Raw genomic sequence first — 22,424 nt, 5'->3', positions numbered from 1 at the left:
TTTTCTTTGGTAGTGTTCTGAATGTCCCAGTTCTTGACTGTCAGACTTGTAGGTTGAGAAGCTCTGAGGCTGCCTGCTGATCCATATCATCTGAGATCTGAGTCTATTTAATGAATCTCAAATTGAGCATCCCAAAGCAGAAACACTCTGACTCATTCATCACTGTGAGAGATCTTGGCCTAACCATGTCAAGGAAGAACAATAGTTCCCTAGTAGAAGAGAAACATGACAATGTATTTCCAGTGACAGTCATGATATTATTGGTCACTGACATTTATTTATCAAAGAAATGCCCTTGTTCCACTTTGAGGTGTGGATCACCATGACTTTAGTACCTTGTGTGTCTGTGTGTTCATTTGTATTTTAGACTAATGTTTGATGACATGTCCTTCAAAGGTCTCTTTAAAAATCCAAGTATTGGTCTAATAAGATTAAGACTTCACCAAAACACATCGTATATGTGATAGAATATTTACACTGATATTCTGCCACACTGCTGCACAGCAGAATATTAGTGTAAAAATGCTGTTGGTGCCAATAGACTTTGCATTCATTGATGAAAGTTTTAGCTTGTGAGTTTTAAGAAGGTTTTTTTTTTTATAAAACTAAAAGATGTTGTAGAAAAGAAATGTGGAACATTTTGGAGAAGGGTGCAGTGCTATGCATAATTTATTGGGCACTGTTTGTACAGTCAATTGTTAAGTTATAAATAAAGTATAGCCTTAAAACAAAGATTAGAGGGTGAAACTGTGGGTAGTTGTTTCCTTTGTATTTCTATTAAAAAAAAGGAAAGGTTTCCAAGTTTGTTCAAACAGTCACATTTTGGTTTGGTTATTGATATTCCCAGTGTTGTGCCTATTTTTGGATGTATCACACTGAAGACTTTCTTCTCTGCTATGCAGAGTGCCTTTTCCTCCAGTAAATCTTCTGCAGGCTGCAGGACTGTTCTTCAAGCTCGGTGAGGTGCCCAGGCACAGCCAAGGGGAAACCACAGGGAGGCAAATGAGGCTGTCATACTGAATTTCCAGGTCCCAGAGCTACTAAAGAACAGCTTGACTTTCCTCATCGACAGAAGGTTCCTCGGTGACTGTTCCAGTTTGGCACCTACCATCGTGGTAGTTTCCCCCATCCCATCTGAACCTCGGCTCCCATTTCTTTTAGGTGGAGGGCACCAAGGACTGGCACAGAGACCAGCTCCACAGCCTGCCCCAGATGGATGCTTTCTGCCAACACAGAAGTCCCTTGAACTGGGGAAATGCTGAAACCATTTAAGATCATTAAAAAAGTAGTTTAGTGGATTTAAGAATACAGTCCCTATACTTTTCAGAATAATTTATTGTAGGTCTGCATTGGTGCTCAGAAAGAGGTGAGAAAGAGTTTTTTCCTGGGAGCCTCTGAGCAGGGTTTTTATCTGTGGTGGAGGTATTTCCTCCATGTGAGTGGGAATAGCACAGGGTGGGCCTGATGGAACAACAGGGGTAAAATATCGCATTTTATTCTAGCTCATGGGCTATGCATCCCTTGCAGGTACTGCAGAGCAGTGTGAGGTGCCTGGTTTGAAATCTCTCAGTTCTCCTACAAGTGGTACTGATGCAGAGCTGCGATGCTGATCAAAAACATTCTGGCTGCTGAGGGGGAAATACATGACCAATTTGAACTTAGGAGGGAAACATTTCCTAGAACTGAGCCTGAATAAATTCTGGAACAGTTGAACAGGAAATAAGCTAATAATGGGGTTTTACAGTACGCATTTCCCATATAAGGCACTGAAATGTAGCATGGCTTTGTTTGCTGAACTTATGGCTATTTTGGTGAAAATTTTACGTTTCTTCACTGGTCATGCTCCACTACGACTGTGAGCACTTTGCTCCATTCCAGGCTGAAGCGTTTCATCTTGCTGCTGTCATTGGTGGTCCCTGGATGGACCATTCCTAGACCAGACCAGGGAAGAGACTAGTTAACAGTTCCTCCTTGCTGACTTTTGTTGGTGTCAGGGAACTATTTCCTTTAGCCCTTGAGACTGATGCATAGGAAGGGGAAGAGAGGTGGGGAGTGCCTGTCTCGGTGCAGTTCATGCTTCTGAAAATAAGTTCCCCAAAATCTGATGTGGGGAAAGGAAGCCCTGGCTCCACAGAGCCTGCTGTCTCCCTCAATAAACAAAGGACTGGATTTGGGCAAGTTGCCCAAAGTGTTGGTGCAGGGTGCATTCCCATCCGTACTGCTCTGCCTGGCCTTTTAAGGATATGGGACAGTATGCTGGAGACCACAGTAAGGTGTGTAATTCAGCGATGATTAATGAGCACAAGGCTCTTCTGCAGCCTCCGTGTTTCTGTAGCATTGGTGAAATTCGCTTCTCACGAGTAACTCACTATGATTCTCAGAGTTTAGCCTCTTCTGAACTGTGAGAGCAATCTCTTGCTAGCTCTTCTGCTACATTAATTTAGAGCCATCTACCTTTCCGAATGTGCTCTGTGTTGTGGAACAGGTTTTGCTGGTAAATGCGAGGCCAGATGTTCGGAAGAGGAGAGCTCCCGTTTAGGCATCTAGCAATTACTGCTGTGACACATACCGATCGCAGCTGAAAATCTGAAATCTGTCTGCTTAGACAATAAAATACTCAGGCTGGCTAGTTTGTGCAGTGCTATAAGAAGTGGCCTATATACATATAATTCAGGAGTTCTTTCAAAATCCACTGAATCGTGGTCTCACTCAGTTTTAAACCACAGCTTGCACCTAACTAGTTATTTTGATTTCTTGCCAAGCAGGGGCTCATTTTTCAGTTACAACTAATGTTTTCCTATTCTTTTTCTGCAAAATCTGTTAATGAAGGCTAAATGAAACAATGAAGGTGGGCCTACTGGCTAGATAAGAAATAGGTCTGATTCATTAATAAATATTTCTTTTTTTTTTTAGTGACATATTCGATGCCATGTTCCCCGTCACACATATTGCAGGAGAAACAGTCATACAACAGGGTAATTCTTCCTCTCATTTTTTCCCCTTGTATGTTTGCTAAGGTTGTACAATTCGTATCTCTGCATTTGAGATTTCACCCTCTTTGCTTAAAGGGAAGAATAACCATATTTCGAAAGCATGCAAGTGTGCAGCTATATTATAAGTTCATGGATGCAGGTCTTTTGGTGCATAGAATGATAGAATATGTGCAGAGGTCTCCTACAAAGCCACACTGGTAGATCTCCAGGATTTCAAAGTAATACGGTTAAATGTAGAAAAACAGCATTTCAAATTAAAATGTTCATTCCTTGAAGATAGTCAGCTCAGAATGTTTAAAGGTGGCACAGGCTAGCTGTGAGTAACTAGAGATGGAAAATATTTTTATGGTTGTTGGGACTATTCAACACCTCATTGTGCTGTATCGTAGTTATCGCACTTGGCAACTTACCTGCATGCCTGCAGCATGTTGTGGAGGACTTCATTACCCTCAGGCTATATTAAAGCCTCTTGTGTGTTTACACGGAATGAAGTGTTGAATCAATCAAATGAGATAAATTAATGCAATTGAAAGATATTAATAGGAAGAAATCGTAGCGATATTTTGATTTATGAAGGCAAATAGGCAAGGATGTTTCAGAAAATGAATCTCTCTGTAAGTAATCTGGTGTACAAACCTGTGCAAATACGTACAGGATTAAATATGGAGACAGGAAATTATTGAATAGTTTAGCAAACCTTCAGGAAACAATCACCTTTTGTATTTTGCTTCCAGGTGATGAAGGAGACAACTTCTATGTGATTGACCAAGGCGAGGTGGATGTAAGTACACTCTTACAATGTAATATTTATTTTGAAGCTACATAATAAAATTGTATGCTCTGGCACACAGCTTGATCCAGCCATGTGCTGTGGTTCTGTCTCCTTTCTTCCTGAAATACATTTCACAGGATTGGTCTCATTACTTTACTTTTGTTGTGTTAAGTCATTTGTGCATAATTTTATAATTGGCATGTTTTACATCCTAGCTTATTTGTCCATTCCAAGCAGGAAAATATGGTATCAAAACCAAGCAAATGACATTATCTGCAGAACCCTAACCACACCTGGAGGTGTGCAGTCTTTGGCAGAGCAGGCCACCATGCTGGAATGCACCCGAGGGTTCAAATCAACCATAAGGAAAATATTTTCTTTAATCAGTTCGCTTAGCTCATGTGTTGGGTTTTTTTCACCAAATTGAGATGCAGCCTGAGGCAGCGAGTTTCATCTTAGAAACCTTAATTTGCTTTTAAAATTAGGTCCAAATACACGAACAATGCAGCATATTAATAAAGCAAGGATTATTATAAGTGTAAAGTGATCTGTTAGACCACAAAATGTTTACAGGAGTATGTGGTGGTTTAATCAGCAAGTCTTTGAAAAGAAGCTTATTTCTGAACATGCCTTCCAAATTGTAATCTATTTGCCTCTTATCATTTTTATTCCGTAGGAAACTCATGTTCTGCAGTTTTGCTACAAGTTCCTCATTTGACTGAATTTTCTACACACACCTTGTGTATCCACAGCTGTGGGTAGGACAGGCTTGCTCATTAGCAACCTTGCTCTTCGGATGCCCAGATGAGTTTTGTTTGGCATATTTAAAGAAGAAAGTGATTTATTTTAAATCCGGGCAGAAGGCATACAGTTATTTTAGTGAAAGTTATTTTTTTTAGCAGTCTGTTTGTGTCAGGAGACCATCTAATTGGTATTGTTGGGAATTGAGAAACCTCACATGCTGCCTCTGCCTCTGGAAGTTACTCCTCAGGAAATCCGTCTGACTCACTGTTCCTATCAGGCATACCTCTCAATAGCAAACATTGCCACATCCACAGGGCCAGAAAATAAAAGAGCAGTATTTATAGAATAGCGCTAAAATTTAGTTTTAAAATAATTGGTTAGGGCTCGATAACGAGCTTAATGAGTTCCCTGGCTTTGAATCAGATCCACAAACATACGCAAATGCACATACTGAAGTTATAGATAAATCTTCTTTAAAAATAATTTATCCTTGCTCAAAACCTTTAGGAAAGTTTTCTTCAGTGTCTGCCTCAGGGATAGTGGCAGATCGAATGGCAGCAGCAAAACCCTTGCAAATAATTGCAAAAAAATATAATCTTCCATATGTATATATCACTCTTACAAAGCAGTGACAAAAGGGGAAAATAAATGTCCAGGGCTTAGCCAGCTTTGTGTCTGCTTGTAAAACCATTGCACAAGGTGCTTGGTGGATTTTCTGTAACTAGTGGTTGCCATTAATGGCCAAGGTGGCCACAGCTCTGCAAACATTGAGAATGACTTGTTTAGAGGACTGGTTGCTGTATTATCTGTCAGGTAAGATGACATCTTTGTTTCCTTGCCAGGTATATCCTGACATCTACTCAGAAACACCTGTACAGGTGTTACTTATGTATCAGAGATTCTCCTTGTGTTTATGGCAAGTTGAAACTCATAAATAATCTTGACCACAAATGGTCCAAGAAGAGACATGTGTCCGTATCATTTTTCATTGATCATTTTTTGAGTTCATTAAAGTCTTTTGCAGAATAATCGTATTTCCCAGAACAATTCAGGGACCTGTGAGGCTTCTGAAGTAGGATTTGGGGTAAAATTTGAAAAACTACTGCAGTGACTAAATGGCCTCAGTGCCACTGCAATGCAATGACATGTAGGCTCTTAAGCTGGATAGATGTTTTTGAGAATTTCATCCCAGACCCCTGGTTTGACAAGCTGAGCACCCGTCCTTCTTTAAGCACATGAGCAATTCAGTGGGACTCACTGTTTTGCTAAACCAAGGGCATAGTGCCCACCTTTATTTTACACTGTTGAACTTGAAGGCAGACTTTTTCTTTGTATTCCAAGTACTTTGCAGTCCTCCTGTCACTTAGGTATGATACAGGATATAAATTTTTCCTGCCTTGTCTTTGAGACTTGCAACAGCAGATTTTCTGAGCAATGAAGGAAGTAACTGGGCTTCTTTGAGTATATCGCAACTTCTCTTTGACAAACATTCTCAATCCCGACTCCCCTAGTTGCCAAAATCGGCCGATATCTGCTCAGAAAGGTTAAAATGGACAGATCCACAATAACGTCATCCTGACACTTCTCAGACACAAGTATGGACAGTTTTCTGACATGTGCTCTGGGACAATTACATCCTAGCAAGTCTTAAGAGATGTCATTTGGACTGAGCTTATTTCAGGGGCAGCCAAAGCTCCTGACCCCTCTGGGTCTTGCAAAACTCTTCTGTGACCGTCTCTCATGCTATCCCCCTCCAGCATTTTCCTTCCTCCATCCTGCTGCACCTTCCCACTGCTCTCCCCATCTCTCAGCTGGGTTCTCTCTCCTTCCTAAACCTTTCCTCTATCTTCAGCCAAAACACACACTGAATTCCTTTGCAAGATACTGTGGAAGGCACACGAAACATTTGCTCATCCAGGAGCAAGTTGCAACTGCACCCTGGTAGCTGCAGAAATGACCTACATTAACTGCCTTTGCTGGGCAGCTGCCAGGAGGTGAGCCCATTTCCCACCCCCCACCCCTGCCCCCCGAGTAAAGTCTGTACCAGGGCAGTTAGTGCAGAGTAACTGGCTCCTGTGTAAGGCAGCAGCTCCCAGATCCCATGGGTGTGCATTGTCACACCGTATATAGTGCTCCCCAGAAAAGAGTTCTTCCACTTTCTGGGCAGCAGTGTTGCAATCCTTATTGTCTGAAGAAAATCCAGACCGCTAGTAAGCAAGCCGCAGTTCATTTAAGCCTTGCCAGATACTTTTTTTGGCATGCTTCCACCATTCTCCAAGAAAAAAAAGCGACTTGGAAAGCAGACAATTGACCCCGAGACTTAAAGCCTCAAGCCATTTTCTGCCTAGTTCAGCTGGCGTTGACATATGCATGGAGCCTTTTAACCCCTGGCCAGGCTGTCTGCCTTCATCATTTCCCTGGTCTGCACAGAAGTGGCAGGTATACCAGGACTGGTGGATTCAAGGAGCAATTTACTCTGAGAACATCATGACCAATAAGCACCCAGGTTTTCCGTATACATGCAAAGATACACATAAAAGAGGTTGCAGTTGTCATCATAAAATTCCTGTTCCGTGGAAGAAAGTCATGGCAAAACTGAAGAAAAAATAATCTATCAACCAAGCAACCAAAACCAAACAGAAACCACCAACAAAGTCAGAATAACAAAATCAATGTGTGGTGTTTTGAGTTTAAAAAACTGCATCATTTAAAAGTAATTTACTGTTAGAGTTTTGGTATAGGCACTTCCTATGCCCTGTAAGAGCATCCTAATGTTTTCCCTTAAAATAATCTAAGTCAAATTAGAAGTACAATAACATATTTTAAAATATAGTAATACTTTATCCTCAACTCTTACACTTTCCTAGGGTATAAACAAGCCTTGTTAGCACAGAATAAAGTATCTGAACATTTCCTTCTGGGTATTACTGTGGACAGCAAAGAAGACTCAGTATCCTTCTGTTGTCAAGCATGCTCAGCATGGACTGTGGGCCAAGGGAGAAGGGCACAGATTTTCATATGTCAAAGAAAGGGGTTGAGAAACCAGGAAGAGGTAGGTCTTGGAGAACCTGGGGTTTTCCTCTCGTATAGTCTATACTACAAGCTAGTTATACTTTGACCAAAGCTGGCACTGGATGGGAAAGGACATTATAGTGTTATCAGTTGCAGTCTTCCTCCTTAGCACTTCAGGGTTGAGAATTGTTAACTCATGACCCAGCCCTGCAGATGGATAAAGCTTATACTAGGTAGTTGATGGCATGAGGTTTGAAGTCTTAGAGGTCAATTGTCTATCGGAAGCTTTTCTGCTCAGAGAAATGTGAATGTATGCCAAAAAGTAGCTGGCAGAGCTTAAATTATAGTTTCCAGTAAAGATGTTGAAAGAACCTGCTAAAGTATGTGTCTTGCAAAAATCTCTAATCCATATTTCTAAATATAAAAATGACTTCCTCTTTATTATTTTAATCTTATAACCTCACATTTTTTACTTTAAAAAGCACCATCAACTACCCTTTTGAAACAGATGTATGTTTTTTTAGACTCAACAACTTCCTATTCTATTTAATGCCACAGCAACTTTCTCTACAGCCATTCTCAGGTTTTCTTCTTGTAAAACAACAGCAGCCAAACTACAGTATGGTGAAAATCAAGATGAAAACTTTTCAGTATGTTTTCTTAAATAGGTTCTGTATTCACGGTATAAATCTATATGTGGAGCTATATATGCATATTGTGGGCAGTAGATAAAATTATCTTTTGGTTGTAGGTCAAATCTTCTTGAAACCCTTATTTGTACATACAAACTGTCTAATTTGTATATACAGCAATGAAAATTACATGGTGGTTTATGTGAGAATACTGTTGGATTTGAAAACTAGTTCTATTTTATGGTTAGATTCCATAGATTGCTCTTGGTTTGAATTCTTCCATCATTAATGATCTTTCTCATTTCAGAAGGATGCTTTTTGAAATTTGAAACAGAACATTTTAAAGTTTGGAGTTTTTAGTAAATTTTTAAGGATTCTCAAGGCAGTCTCCGAGTTTGTATATTTATATTTAAGAAAAGCAAATTCCTACTACAAATAAAGCACTGGCTTTATTTGAGAAACTACCCTTTTAAAGTTTGGAGTTTTTAGTAAATTTTTAAGGATTCTCAAGGCAGTCTCCGAGTTTGTATATTTAAGAAAAGCAAATTCCTACTGCAAATAAAGCACTGGCTTTATTTGAGAAAACTACCCACATATAAATACCCTTCATGTCTAAGGCTTGCTTATTTTTTCCAAGAATAAATAAACGTCATCTTCATTTTTGGATAACAAATATTAAGGCTTGACAAGACACAAAGCACAAATTATTACAAACAGATCCGAGGGAGAGGATTTAAGATCTAAAAGTTGCAATGCCTGGAACAAATTAGATTGTCCACATAGATCACAAAGTGGCAGCAAAAAAAAATGCTGAAAGTTGATTTGAAATCAGCAATACAAAATTAAAGTAAAGGTAAATTCACTCCAATAAAGCTCAAAGATAGATGTTCATATCCTACCCTGAAAGTAAAATGTCTACATTATTGCTTGTGATAAGGTTACTTTCTGCTTCTCTAGACAACACAGAGATGAGCAAGGCCAAGATGCATTCCTATTGCATTGAGCATTGTGTGACTCATTGCGTTTTCTCTCGCACTTAGTGCCTATGTATATCACAGCCCATGAAGAAAGGAACTGCTGATGTTCACAGGACATTTTTCCCATTTGCCTCCTAAAAAATAATGAAATGAACCCAGCTGTGTGATTTTCAAGCCCACAAAAATTGCAGTGCTCATGCTACGTGATGGAAAACAATAGAAATCTGAAGTACTTTTGATCTGTGGAAAGTAGGTCAACCTGATGGCTTGGTCATATTTGGGCATCTGCAGTTCTACGTTCCTCTTCAGCTGCATGAAAGAAGAAGGTTCCAGCTATTACAGAGCTGTGATTGGCAGCTCAAGTAATAATTAGGAATAATTCACTTCTGTGCTTGCCACTTTGGTGAGAGTTCACAAATGTCTAAAACTACCTGAGCCAATCCCTCATCCCAGCTTTTTTTCTAGGGTAAAGAAAGAGATCATCTGAACTGCTGCCATTTAACATTGGCTTTCATAAGCTCTTCTGGGCCTAAAATAGGTTTACTTCCCACACCTTACGAACATAGATACTTTCTTTTCTACTTCTTTTTTAAAAATATATTTTAAAGGGATTCATAGTGGAGCTGAACTCTCTGTTAAAGGGCAGGATGGCTTTGTAATGTGCCATCGACACGCTTTAACTTCCTCATGAAGACAACAGTTGATTGTTGACTTAGGCCTTTGCAGAGAATGAAGTGCAGTAGTTTTCCTCCTCAAAACTAACAATTCTTCTCAAGCTGTTTTCTCGTTTGGAGATTGATATTGCAAATGGCGTTTTTATTGGGGGAGTGAATGCTGGGCCCAGAGACTGTCAGATCAGTGCTTTGGTTTCACCTCAGAGTACTTTAAACCTGACACCCTTAGGGTGGAGGAATGGCGAGATGTCAAACACCTTTTGGGGAGTCTTGTCAAGGAAGACAGCAAAATTAAAGAAGTCTTACAGTAGTGTAGTCGTAGCCTCTCTATAACACCATGTAACAGTAAATGTCCATCCTTCACTTGCTCTACCTTGAGTTTTACCCCTGTAATTCCCCTCTCTGGGCTGCAGTCATGTAATGCATACTGTTTTAACAAGAAATGTCAACATATTGATTAAAAAAATATGTGTTGGAATTAATTTAGTTCCCACTTACAATTCAGACCCTTCTGCAATAACAAAACCTGTGCTTTCAACAAAAGAGTGTATAGAAATATGTGTAGCTTTGGTGTGCTGAAAAAGAGTCAAGGATGCAACCTCAGTTGACATTCAGGATGTGGTCCAAAATTGATTGGAATTATTATATTTTCCCCATCGTCCCTGAAACTTTTTACTGAGGACATGAATTACTGTACTGTAGCAAACCCTGGGTCCGTCCAGTGAAATCGCCACAGAAAGGGAGTATCCCTACATTCAAATACGCATCTGGACAATTTTGCAATGGATTAATTGAGTTTAAAATCTTCCACACATTCTTATTATGTGATAAGCCTTTCAGAATCCTAATTTTATTCTTCCATTTCTCCTGCTTGTCTCACAAAAAAAAAAGATCCAAGAGCCAGAGTATTACCTCCTTGTTTCATCAGGAAAGTGCTTGGGTTTGCCTAGCTTTTTTTAAAACTTCTTTTTTTGCTTTTATTTTTTTTCATCATGAGGAGAATCAAAAGTAGATTCAATGTTTTGTGAGATTTTCTGTCTGTAGTGAGTGTAAAAGTTTGAAAGGAAACGCTGGTTTTATTCTCTTGTGTAATATTCTCCTATGTGGCATTCATTCTGTCGTGGCAAAGAACTGAAGCTATAGCTTTTGTGAATTGAGCTCTTTCTTGGCAGTCTGCTACACCTGCCTGCTTGGGATTATTTTTACCCTTTATTTCAGCCCCTTGATCCTCAGATGCTCCAGAACACCAAGAGCCACAACATTGCCTGGAGTTCAGCAGTGATGCTGATACTGCTCCTTTTCAGCTGATACCCAAGAGCTCTCTTGATCAGCTCCATGGCCTCATCCATCTCCTACTGAACCAGGATTTCACTGACCTCAGTAGGAGCTGGATCAGATCTTAACTGAATATTGGTGTTGTGGTTTAAACCCAGCCGGTGGCAAAAACCACAACGCAGCCACTCGGTCACTCCCCCCCACCTCCCTGTGGGATGTGGTACAGAATTGGAAGGGTAAAGGTAAGGAGACTTGTGCATTGAGATAAGAACAAATTAATAATTGAAATGAAACTAAAAATGATACTACTAATAACAATAATAGTAATAACAGAATATGCAAACGGATGATACACAGTGCAGCTGCTCACCACCCGCTGATCAAGGCCCCGCCTGTTCCCAGCTAACGATCTCAGAGCAGAGTCAGTCCCAGAGATGTGATCCTGCAAGACAGAGAGAGAGCCAGCTTCCTGGCTGCCTCTCATTATATACTGAGTATGGTGTTGGATAATATGGAATATCCCATTGGCCACTGGATTTGTCGCTCTGGCTGTGCTCCCTCCCAGCTTCTCCTGCACCTGCACACTTGCATAACATGGGAAGCTGGAAATGTCTCTGGCTTAATGTAAGCATTGCTTGGCAACAACTAAAACATCAGTGTGTTATCAACATTATTCTCAGCACAAATGCAAAACCCAGCCTCATACTAGCTACTATGAAAAAAATTAACTCTAACCTAGCCAAAACCAGTAGTTTGTAATATGCCTTTGCATCATAAAATGAAGATAGAGGTAGAATTAATACTGACAGTTTGTTGAATTTTTACTCCATTTATTTCAGTCACTGTCTACTCTCATGCTCAGCTTGAACACAGCTCTAATCGATATATTTTTGAAAAACTGCTAGTCTGTTACCCAGTAATTGGTAATAGGTTATGGCCTTTTCCTTTACCATAGATTTCTGCTTAAGATGCGAATACCTGCATATTTTCTTCATATTATTTTTCTTCACAGAGCTTCCAAACAAATGAAATTCATTCTGGTTGATTTCTGCTGTTATCAGTCTGTAACAGATTGGGATATATTCTGCGCTGGGTAAATGCGTGCAGCCTTTCCTACCCTCTAAGCTCACAGACACATTATCAGAATGAAAAGGGTTTATTGTGCAGGTTTATGGCAGCAAGTCTACAAGCAAACTGCATAATACACAATCCATACCAGCCTTTGAATACACTGTTATGTCTCATGAACTGTATTGTCCACAAATAGTGAGGAAAATGCAGCCCAGTGGAAAGCACCTGCACGAGTCCCCCTTTCTCCAGTGGAGGTTTTACATGGCACTCAAGTGTCTTCTTCTCAACTTAGAAGTCATTCAGGAAGAATACTGTGATAGTGATATTGCCCCATACTGTGTTTCAAGAGGACATGTTACATAAATAGGCTGTGGGTCAAATACTGCTTTGTAAGGTCTGTAGAGCTGGTGGTAAAGACAAAGGGTAATTCTGCATATAGCTTCCCAAGTCCAAAGCACTTAGTAGTCTTCACTAAGGGAGAAAGAGATCTCCACAGTTATATTTAAATAGTTGTTGGAGGCATTAAGCTTAGGGAAGAAAAAAACGTTCCTTTTCAAAAGATGTTTCCCTGTTTTGACTGTTTTTCATTTCATGGCATGGTGCTTTTCAGCAAACCTCATTGCAGATATCAACAAATCTCCTTCCTTTCAAGTTTGACAGTGTTAATAAAAAGCCAAAGTTGTGACAGTTCTGCTTGTTGACTGTCTGAGCCTTGAACACAAGAGGGAAAACATGATGCCAGTTAGCCACGGGAGCTGAAAACTCAGAGAGTAAATACAGTCATTGTACTGAAGCAAGATGACTTGAAATTCTGTCCACAAAGCAGGTTGTTGTCCTTTTCGGGCACTGATGGTGGAAACTGTTCCACTCTTGTTTTCCTTCTGTGTCCCCAGCATTGACCATTAGAAATGAAATTACTACTAGCTTTTTAGGTTACTGGCAGTAGGAGGAAAAGTGCAACCAAGTCCCCAAACTGGTTTTGCTTCTTGTTTTGTCTTGTGCCGTGGTAGGTTTATGTCAACGGGGAGTGGGTCACCAGCATCGGAGAAGGAGGCAGCTTCGGGGAGCTGGCGTTGATCTATGGAACACCCCGGGCTGCCACGGTCAAGGCCAAGACAGATCTCAAGCTCTGGGGCATCGACAGAGACAGCTACAGACGCATTTTAATGGTAAGTTTATGGAGAAGGGCTTGTTTATGGAGTTGGTACTTTTTACTTTCTTTTGTGGCGCCAGTGCTTCTGTTCTGTGTTCAGAGCACACCGATGGTAGAAGGCTGCGCAGTCTGTGTTCCTACATAGAAGAGAGAGGACATGACAGTAACATTGAGTGACTCAATTAAGTGAACTGAAGGAAAAGGGGACTAGATTCAGCAGAAAGACGCTGAATCAGAATGCAGTTGAATAACATTATGCATAACTGTTATACATGGATGAAAACCTCAGGAGGCCTCTGTTACCCCCTCAAGCTATGCAAATCCTCTCCTTATCATGAACCTCAAAATGTCTTTCAATGCTACCCCTTGCCTACGAAGTCTTTGTCTGAACTTCAAGGCAGGCAATAGAAGGTAAATCCAGCTCCGCTAAAAAAAAAAAAAAAAAAAAAGGTCTTGATTGGACTGTACCCTCCATCTTCGTTAGGCAGCACACAGCCACACGTATCATAGGGTGGGAGGTGCAGAGTCTTTGCTAACAATTCATTGCTCTGCTCCTTTCAAACACCCTCATCTCTGCAGTAAAGCTCAACAAACCTGGGCACCTGGGGTGTGTGCTAGCTTATGGCTTTTCTGTTGGTTCTTGAGTGGTGAGTTTATAATGGAAACTTTGACAGATAAGTAACTGTAGCGATGTCGTAACTTTTTTTATGAGCTTGTTTCCTATGTCCATGCGCATATCTTCCTTCTCCATAAAAGATTCCTTCCTTTTTGATAATTAACAGACATAACCCTATGTAAAGCTTCTTTCTCAATAGGACTTGTCTCTAAAAGCTGCATTGTTTCGTTCTGATCTGAAGGAAATTACACTATGCTCTCAGAATAATAAGGGAGTGTACATTTTGAGATCATTTATATTTCCAGTGGATGTCATGGATAACAGAAAAATTAGAAAAGAATTGAGTAGATTTTACACTTAAATGATTAGTTCTTAAGCAACAGAGTGTAAGAGTGATCTTTATTTATACAGTGTGATGACTGTGGGCTGTCTGTATGAAGCATTTCTGGTTTTCACTCTGAATTTCATGGGCTGAGTTCTGTATCACATAAATGAACATCACGCTGACATCTAGGAGTGTACATCTGATGGAAATTTACAAAATATTCAGCCTGATCACTCCAAGACAAAAAGGAGGAATAACGATGAGAAGCGCCTTCTCTCTACTGGATAAGCAGGATGAATAGGTTTTGAATGCTTCCCAGAGCGGGGAAGCAGGCGGTAGGAACTGAGACCTTTCTGCAAGGTATTTCTAAAACATAGAGCAGGAGAATTTCCAAACAGATTTAAGAGGCACGCTCAACTTATTTGTCCCATGTCCTACATGGATGCAACAGAGGGGTGTCCGGGATAACTGGTGTGATGAACCTGTATGCTGCAAGGAAGAATCCAAGGTATAAAAGAGAAGGAATGTGGGAGAGAAATAAATATCAGGACAAGCCACATATTCCTTGGCTTTTTAAGCATAGCTTTTTACAGCTGCCTGTAACCCTGCTACTAAAGAATTGAAGGGACATATTCACAGGCCTCATAGCCTAGAGGCAATCTCAGTTTTAGCGCTGATGAAAATGGTGGTACCTGACATCACCCATCCCTGTGAGCTTTCAGGTTTGGTCATGTGTCCATTGCCATCCGATAGCAGTCTTCAGACGAGTATTTGATGCAGAGACAGGATTTTACTGAAAGGGTTTAAAGTCCCAAGTGGAAAAAACTGTGTTTTTAATGCCAGCTTTAGCCATGCATACAACGTGAATATTATGGATATACTTCTATTTGATTCTAGTGTAGTGCTAGGTGCTTTGCAAATTGGTTTACATATTCTCTGAACCAGTGACAGCTGTACCTTACCTAGCAAGCTCAGTTTCTGCAGTTGATGAGATCTTTAACTTAACACGGAGGTGTTTTCTCTCTCTCTCTCTCTTGTAGTTTTTATTTTTTCTTTTTTTTTCTTTTTTTTTTTTTACAGATGGGGCCATTAAAAATCGATGGTCTGTTGCATTACATTAGATACCCAGACAGTGTAGTTGTAGTATTCCCAGTACTAGATAGGAAATATTTCAGGTAGCATGGTGAATCACTTGCTGCAGGTACAGAAAATGTCCAATTTTAAGTGCTGTCCACAGTGAATGCAATTTACCCATCCAGCCTACATGAATTCTGTCATCTTTTCATTTATTTGTAGGTGCAGCATGGATAATTTCTTTGCTGTAGGTGAAATGAGACATTTGTCTGTGCGTTCGTGTGAGGGCAGGTTACAGTGGCTCTCTGCACATTTCCTCCAGCTTAAGAATTAATTACTTCATGTTTCAGTAGCTGCATTTCATACTTGAAGCTAACTCCATCATTACGTGACTGGTTTTGCTGTACTCAGTTTCAAGATGTAGTAGTAGCTGCCTTTCAAGTCCCAGAGACATGGTTTCCTGCTATATAGCCTCTAACCTCGTGTTTCTAGAAAGTTGCTGGATATTTTGGATGTAGAAAAGCTTCTGCCTTTAAATAAGAAGTAGCAATGTTTAGGATATCTTTTGAAATAGATAATTTAAGATGGTTTTAAAACTTGAAAACAAGCAGGTTTTTCTTTTATGTTCTGTTTGCAAATACTGTTGTCCAAGGGATCAATGACCTTTTTCTCCCAAAGATATGTTTTTTTTCTGTAGTCAGATAAAGCCCCTCCATAACCCGAGATAGTTTTTTCTTTTGTCTGCATTCCTTCCTGGCCATGACCAGGCTCATGTTTTCTCAGTCTAGTGTTGAAATTTTATTCAAGTTGTAAATATTTATTTGCAAATCGTGCCTTCAGATCCATACTTGCCAAAAATATTTTTTCCTGTCATGAGACACTTGACTCACTACCTCATCACTCCTTGCGGGCTCTGTTTTGGTTCTTTGCTTTGTATTTAGTAATTTCTAGTTTTTATTTCTGCTCAGTGCGGTTTTCCCCACTTACGTGTCTCATTGATCCTGACTGGTTTATGGTATGAATAAAATGCATCTCAGGAGGTTTGAAACTTTGGATTTTCCTTTTTTTGGATGGACAAAGCCTGATGCAATTGCTGGCTTTTAGTTACACTTGTCATCCATTTGTTATTTAGCCTGTCCTAACAGAAGTTTGTTAAAACAGATATATTTCTTTATATTTCATTGTCTCAGCTTAGGTATCCTGATGGCTTGAAGGTCACATTCAAGTTTGTTGTAGCAGCTGTGATGATTGTAAATGTTGGCTTTCACTGCAGTCCTTGACAAAGTGTTATACCATGAAATCCATTGTACTAGATGGATTACAAAAAAACACTTCAACATGTTCCCCCTCAGTATACTCACAAATTATCTGTCCATCTATGTGTTCCATTTATTTCATAAAATGATCTGTGCTGGGTTGCATACTTCTCATTCTGCTGCAGATTTTTTTAAGTATGTGTTCCCTGTATGCACACACAAGCACACACACATTTATGTATATATTCTATATTTATTTACTTACATTCTTCTGGGAGAGATGCAAAGGATTTTTTTTGCCATAGGATTCTCATGTAATTCAGTTGCTGAAATGTTGCTGCTTTCTTCTTTGCAATTGGGATTCAAGAGCATCATGGAGTAGGGAACATCCCAGGGTAGTACAATATTTGTATTCTAAATATAGCAAATACCACAAATACCAGAGAAGCAAATGTCTGTATCCCAACATCAGATGGATCCCCCAGACAATTCAGTTCCCAGACTGAGGAAATTTGAAGTATTAATTTCTTGTAATTTCTTCTTTAAAAAGGGTTGATTCAGGATAATTTAACTATCCTCTAGTTCCCATGGTGCAAGATACCTGGCTCTGAGAGCGGAGCTGCACGGGCTGCAATACTTTTTGCCTATTTGGCAAACTGTGCTCGCAGAAAGTGAGATGTAACATTGGGATATAAGTCATGACAAATCAAGGTTAGTCAGTTCCTAATGTTATGCCTCATTTTATTTATGCTATTTTGGCTTTGTTTTACCATCTTTTCACAGCTTTGAACCTGAGAACAAGTTTTTTAATGTGCCTTTTTCCACTCAGACAAAATAAGTCAGCAGGACTCCATGTTTCTGTAAAATGAAGGTTGCACGGTGGCCAAAACATAAAGCAAATCTGCCTGCAATCCATCCAACATCTGCACAATGTAGCACCAGGATCTTGCAGGCTATTTTGTTTTCATGGTCAATATGCATGGTGACTATTTCTTTCATGCTCCTGTGAGAATGTACACCCAAAGCATCATTCAATATCAGGTTTATGCAGGGATTAAACGGGGCTGCAGCAGTCCAAAAGGCCATTCTACTGCCTCCTGCCAGTGTAACTCTTTTAGTTGAAACTTGAGCCATGCTTTGTCTTTTGGTAGCTGTTTGTTTGGCTTCTTACTGAAGGTGGGAATTTCTCAGAAGGACACAATCAACTCCAGCCAGCCCATCTGCACACCCAAAAAAGTGGAGCAAGAAAGAAGACGTGAAGAGTCCTAGAGGGAGAAAGCAAAGAGGCGAGCAGAGGGGAAGAAAAACAGAGACCGGACTGGAGGAGTGGGAAGAAAAAATGGAAGAAAACAGGGAAGGTGAAGAATGGGCAGTTGGAAAAGAGATGCAACAGTCCTATTCAACAAGACCTCTTACAATCTCTGCGGCATCCATTTTTCCTAGCCTGTGTATTGCTTAAGTTAAGCCTAGGGTTTGCTACATTTTTAAGTGGTCCTACAACTGGCTTTGAGCTCTTTTCTGGGTATATCTGGCAAATGCAAATGGTCTCATTTCTCCTTGGGACTGTTCCAGGGAGGAGCACTGCAGTTTAAAATATTAACGAGTTTTCACAGTTAGTGGGAACCACTGTCTTTAAGAAGATGAGCTTGTGCATGACAGCTCAGAATCGGGGAGAAAGTGAACAAAGGAGAGGAGGGAGAGGGAGAAGCAGCGACTATTGAAATAAGATATTAATAGGTTAGAAAAAGGAGAATTAATAAAGACTTTTTAAAACATGCCATCAAGAACCCTGCCAGTGCAGAATTATTCATGTACATTTACTATTGTTTTTATCTGGCTCAAGCAGTAAGATTTCTACTGCTTCCCTTGGGAAACTTTTCTGCAAGAGAATAATTCTTAAGTTGGGAAAACTTTTTTGATATTCATCTTAAATTAGATTTTCTTCATTTTCTTGTATTACTTTGAGTTATGTCAAGTTATGCTGTATTAAATTGCCCTCTCTTTCTGTCATGTATCTGTAGATGATTATCACTCTCTACTTAAAACCCCTGCAACCACTCATGCTAGCTATGAGCATGACATACCTATGATCCCAGCATTGAACTGACCTGTACAGCCTAAATTTGTTTTGCTCCTTCCATATTGGCTATCCCCAAGTGTTTTATCAGTTTTTTCTGTTTGATTTGGGAGCACTTTTTTGGGAAGAGGTACCCAGGCAGAGTGTAGCGTGCCAGGTGCCATCACATCCAAGCCATGGAGCCTCTAAGCTTCATTCCTGGATGATGGCTTTGAGTATACAGACCAAAATAGCCTTGGCTGTATTCTTGCCAAGTCTGATGTTGCAAACCAGGTCTCACCTACTGTCTGTAAATCTCTTTCAGCTTTCCAGCTTTCCAGTCTTCTTCCATTCATCAAACATCTGTGCTTTGGATTTTTTTTCTTAGCATTTCTTAGCTGTATTTTCCAAACAGAAGCTCATTCTGTTATTTTCTACTCCCATTTATAATGTCTCTAGGTCCTTTTTTTGTTCTTTTCCTGTCCTGGCAAATTTTCATAGCATCTCCTAGTCTGCAGATATCGTTACTGTCTGATTTGTTGCTGCTTCTAGAAGATCTGTGAAAATATTGCATAAGAACAGACTTAGCACATGTCCCAGGGGAGGGTGCCGCTTGACGCTTCTGCAGAAACAACGTCAAGGGTGGTGGAGGAGGTTATGATGGTGTTCAGACCTGTGGCCTCAACAATTTGGATAAAGTGACTAGACCAAATAAAACAGGTCTAAAAAGGACACGAGGAGTGAGAGGTGACATTATGTGTATGGGAGGGGATGAGGGAGGAATATTAGGCTGATGGAGGAAGGTGGGAAGTAGTGGTTTGTAAGATTTCTGCTGCTGGGTTGTTTTTAGCTTGTATTAGTGTTCTCGCTTCCCCTCACTCTGCTTGTGAAAGCCTGCACGGGAAAACACACTCAGGTGAAAACAGTGTGCGTGAGGGTGAGCCAAGCTTCTCCTTTCTGGAAGAGAAATTGGGATCTGGTTCTGTCGATCAGGACAGTGTGCTCTGAAAATGCAGAGGCAGCTTCTGTGCCTGCTGGGGCACCCTAAGGTGAAGCTCTCCTGTCGGGTGGCTCGTGCTGCCCTGCAGGCTGTTGTTTGCTCCTCCAGGAGAGATGGAAGGCTGGGTGAAGCCGTTCTGCAGGATGAGTTGTGAGCCATCGGCTGGGTCAGAAATGGGACTCCTAAGCCTCAACCACTAGTTCTTCCCGTGCTCTTGTTCTCCCTTACCTTTGTGCTATCATTCTGAGATGGGGGGTAGTTGAGACAGTGAAACTCTGCAGTAAGTGGAGTCTCACTGAGGTTCTAGATACTGTCACAATACAAACAGTTATAATAGCACATTGAATTAATTCTTTCCACTTCAGTTATGGTTTCGCATTTGTCTTCACAGTGAATTCTGTACCACTGCCCTGGCTTAGTTTAGCCAAGAACCAACACTCCCATTTTCCTGTAGGAAGTGATGGGCTCTTGCTCTCCGGGCCAGGCGGCATCCTGCAATTCTTACCTTCCTGGGTCTTGTCTGCATCTCTAAATACTCGAGCTGTGATCAGGCGTCACTTATGGCTACTGATTACTGCTTCTTAAAATTCATCTGTGTCCACAAAGTCATTTAAAAAGCATTTTCCACGTCTATCCCTGGGTGCCTCAGCCCATCAAACTAAACCACCAATCTGGTTTTCCACAGCTGTCAATTTTGCTCGTCTCATTTCCACTCGATTGCAGGGAGGAAAGCAACAACTGCGCAGTGTCCAGTTTTCCATTCTTTGTCACGCAGCGAGCTGTCAGGATCTGGCGTGGTTTGCGCAGCCTCCTCTGTTTGAAGTGGGGTTTTTTTTGTTTTTTTTTTTTTTCTTTCTGGCACTTCAAATGCTGTCGGGGGCCCCTGAGGTTGGGAACCAGGTTTGTCAGACAGAGAGGTCAGACAAGGGTTACCGATGCTATCGCTGAGAGGTGAGCTGTCATCACCAGACTTGGAAATTATGAACGGGGTGCAGAGGGGGAGACCTTGGGAGCTGGTGCTGCTGCGGATCCGGAGATACCTGGGAAGGGTGGCAGCTCCTGAGGGTGCTGCAGCTGTTTCGGAGCAGGGGTGGCCCCAGGAGAGGGGTGCAAATGGGAGCTGGCCCCAGAGGAGAGCAGGCGGCAGCTTCTGCTGATGCCAAAGCCTGGTTGATGTTGGTGGAAGGATTCACGTTGCTTTGGTGGTTGTTGGGTCTGGCCCCACCTGCACAGTGCGTTTGGGAAGAGGGACGATGTTTAGTTCTTAGTTATGTCATTGCGCTTGAGTACACCAGCCATTCCCATTTTCATACTTAGGGCACTTCTGAATGCTTTCACAATGGAGAGTAAAATGTTTCTTCTCCTTTTCCTTTGTCTATCCCCACTTTCTGCCTCTGCCTCCAGCACTTACCAGTGCTCACTGGGAGAAGGAGGAACAGAGAAGTGGCTTTTTCTCTGGCAGACGTGACACCTGCTTTTGTCTCTTCTGCCCAGCCTATAAGTAAATGCCATCTTTATGTCCCCTTTCTTCAGAAGATGAATGTATCATCTTTATGCTGTACTCCTGCCTTGTAGATTTGACTAGCAGGCATCAGGCACCCTTTGACATCCACCGGGAATCTACGCAGGCAGAAATGGTGTGGGGTGTCATATACCGATGGGGAATAAACTGGACAGCACCACGGAAGACCCTGGAGTTCCTCTTTGGTCCTTGGGAAGGTTTTGTTTTCAAGTCCTTTGTGTCACTGCAGGAGGAGTTAAGGATGAATTAGGTTTTTTTGTATCGGTAAAATTGCACCATATATTTTAATACCTGAATCGCCTTCAAAAATGCATGTTGGAACGGCTACTTACGGTTTCTGCCTATGGTGATCAAACACTATGTAAGCAGAAGTTTTCTCGGTAATTTATCACACAATAAAATCTCACTAGAGTGGGAATGGCTGTGCTGGTGGCTGCGTACACATTGATGGATTATCTGCTCCAAAACGTTTAAATCTTGTTGAAGTAATATTATGAATAGGTTGCTCAGCAGTAACAACACATACAACACTATCCAGAATGTAAAAACCAGGCTTACAGATAAACGCTCTTGGCCTTAAAGAGTTTTTAACCTAAAAGGATGGGACCCATGAGGGGGACATTTTAAGTTTTATCCTACTTTGTAATTTTAAATTCCCTTGTAGCAGGGCCTCATTGGTAATAAGATATATATTGAATTAGCTAAATGGTTGATTGAGGAAGCTCTGTCTTTAAAATGAGTGCCTGTAAATAATGGATACAGTTCATCCACGGTGTCCAGTAACACCAGTGAAGTCAGTGAAATTACACCAGGATTGAATTTGATTCCTTCTGTCTTTGCTTATCAGCAATACAACTTGCCCAGACATTTTATGAGGAAACATTTGCCTTAGGCTGTTTATACTGGCTGTGCTTAAGATTTGGAAGGGGAGGGAAAAAAAAGAGAGCAGCTGTAGGAAGAAATCACAAAAATACTTTGTGTAATGTTCTACCTCCTTTTTCTCTCTCCTTTAATAACAGGGCAGCACGCTGAGGAAGCGGAAGATGTATGAAGAATTCCTGAGCAAGGTCTCCATTTTGGGTCAGTTGCCCTTTGGACTCATGTGTTAGTTCCTCTGTCATACGTGTTGGCAGAATGAATTTTGGTCTTCGATGGCACGATGAAAGCAGTGGCGGTCAAACAGAAGGTCTCACAGTTGCGTAATTTCCGAAGGAATCAAAGTGTAGAGGGCCTTTTTTAGGACTTTTTTTCTCATTCTGTAATATGCACTGA

At 40.9% G+C, this 22,424-nt stretch overlaps 1 protein-coding gene across 1 annotated transcript in view; it reads left to right on the top strand.

The window, feature by feature from the left end:
* Positions 1-22,424, top strand: part of PRKAR1B (protein kinase, cAMP-dependent, regulatory, type I, beta) — a 96,319-nt gene that overhangs the window by 51,963 nt on the left and 21,932 nt on the right. The window contains exons 4-7 of the mRNA XM_010079384.1: positions 2,914-2,975; positions 3,728-3,774; positions 13,161-13,319; positions 22,172-22,232. Coding sequence (XP_010077686.1) covers positions 2,914-2,975; positions 3,728-3,774; positions 13,161-13,319; positions 22,172-22,232 — 329 coding nt within the window. The remainder of the gene's footprint in view (positions 1-2,913; positions 2,976-3,727; positions 3,775-13,160; positions 13,320-22,171; positions 22,233-22,424) is intronic.

This window comes from Pterocles gutturalis, unplaced genomic scaffold, assembly GCF_000699245.1.
Source record: "Pterocles gutturalis isolate BGI_N339 unplaced genomic scaffold, ASM69924v1 scaffold1384, whole genome shotgun sequence".
Lineage (NCBI taxonomy): Eukaryota > Metazoa > Chordata > Aves > Pterocliformes > Pteroclidae > Pterocles > Pterocles gutturalis.
Note: the sequence above shows the minus strand (reverse complement) of the source record. Positions and strands in the feature narration are given on the sequence as shown.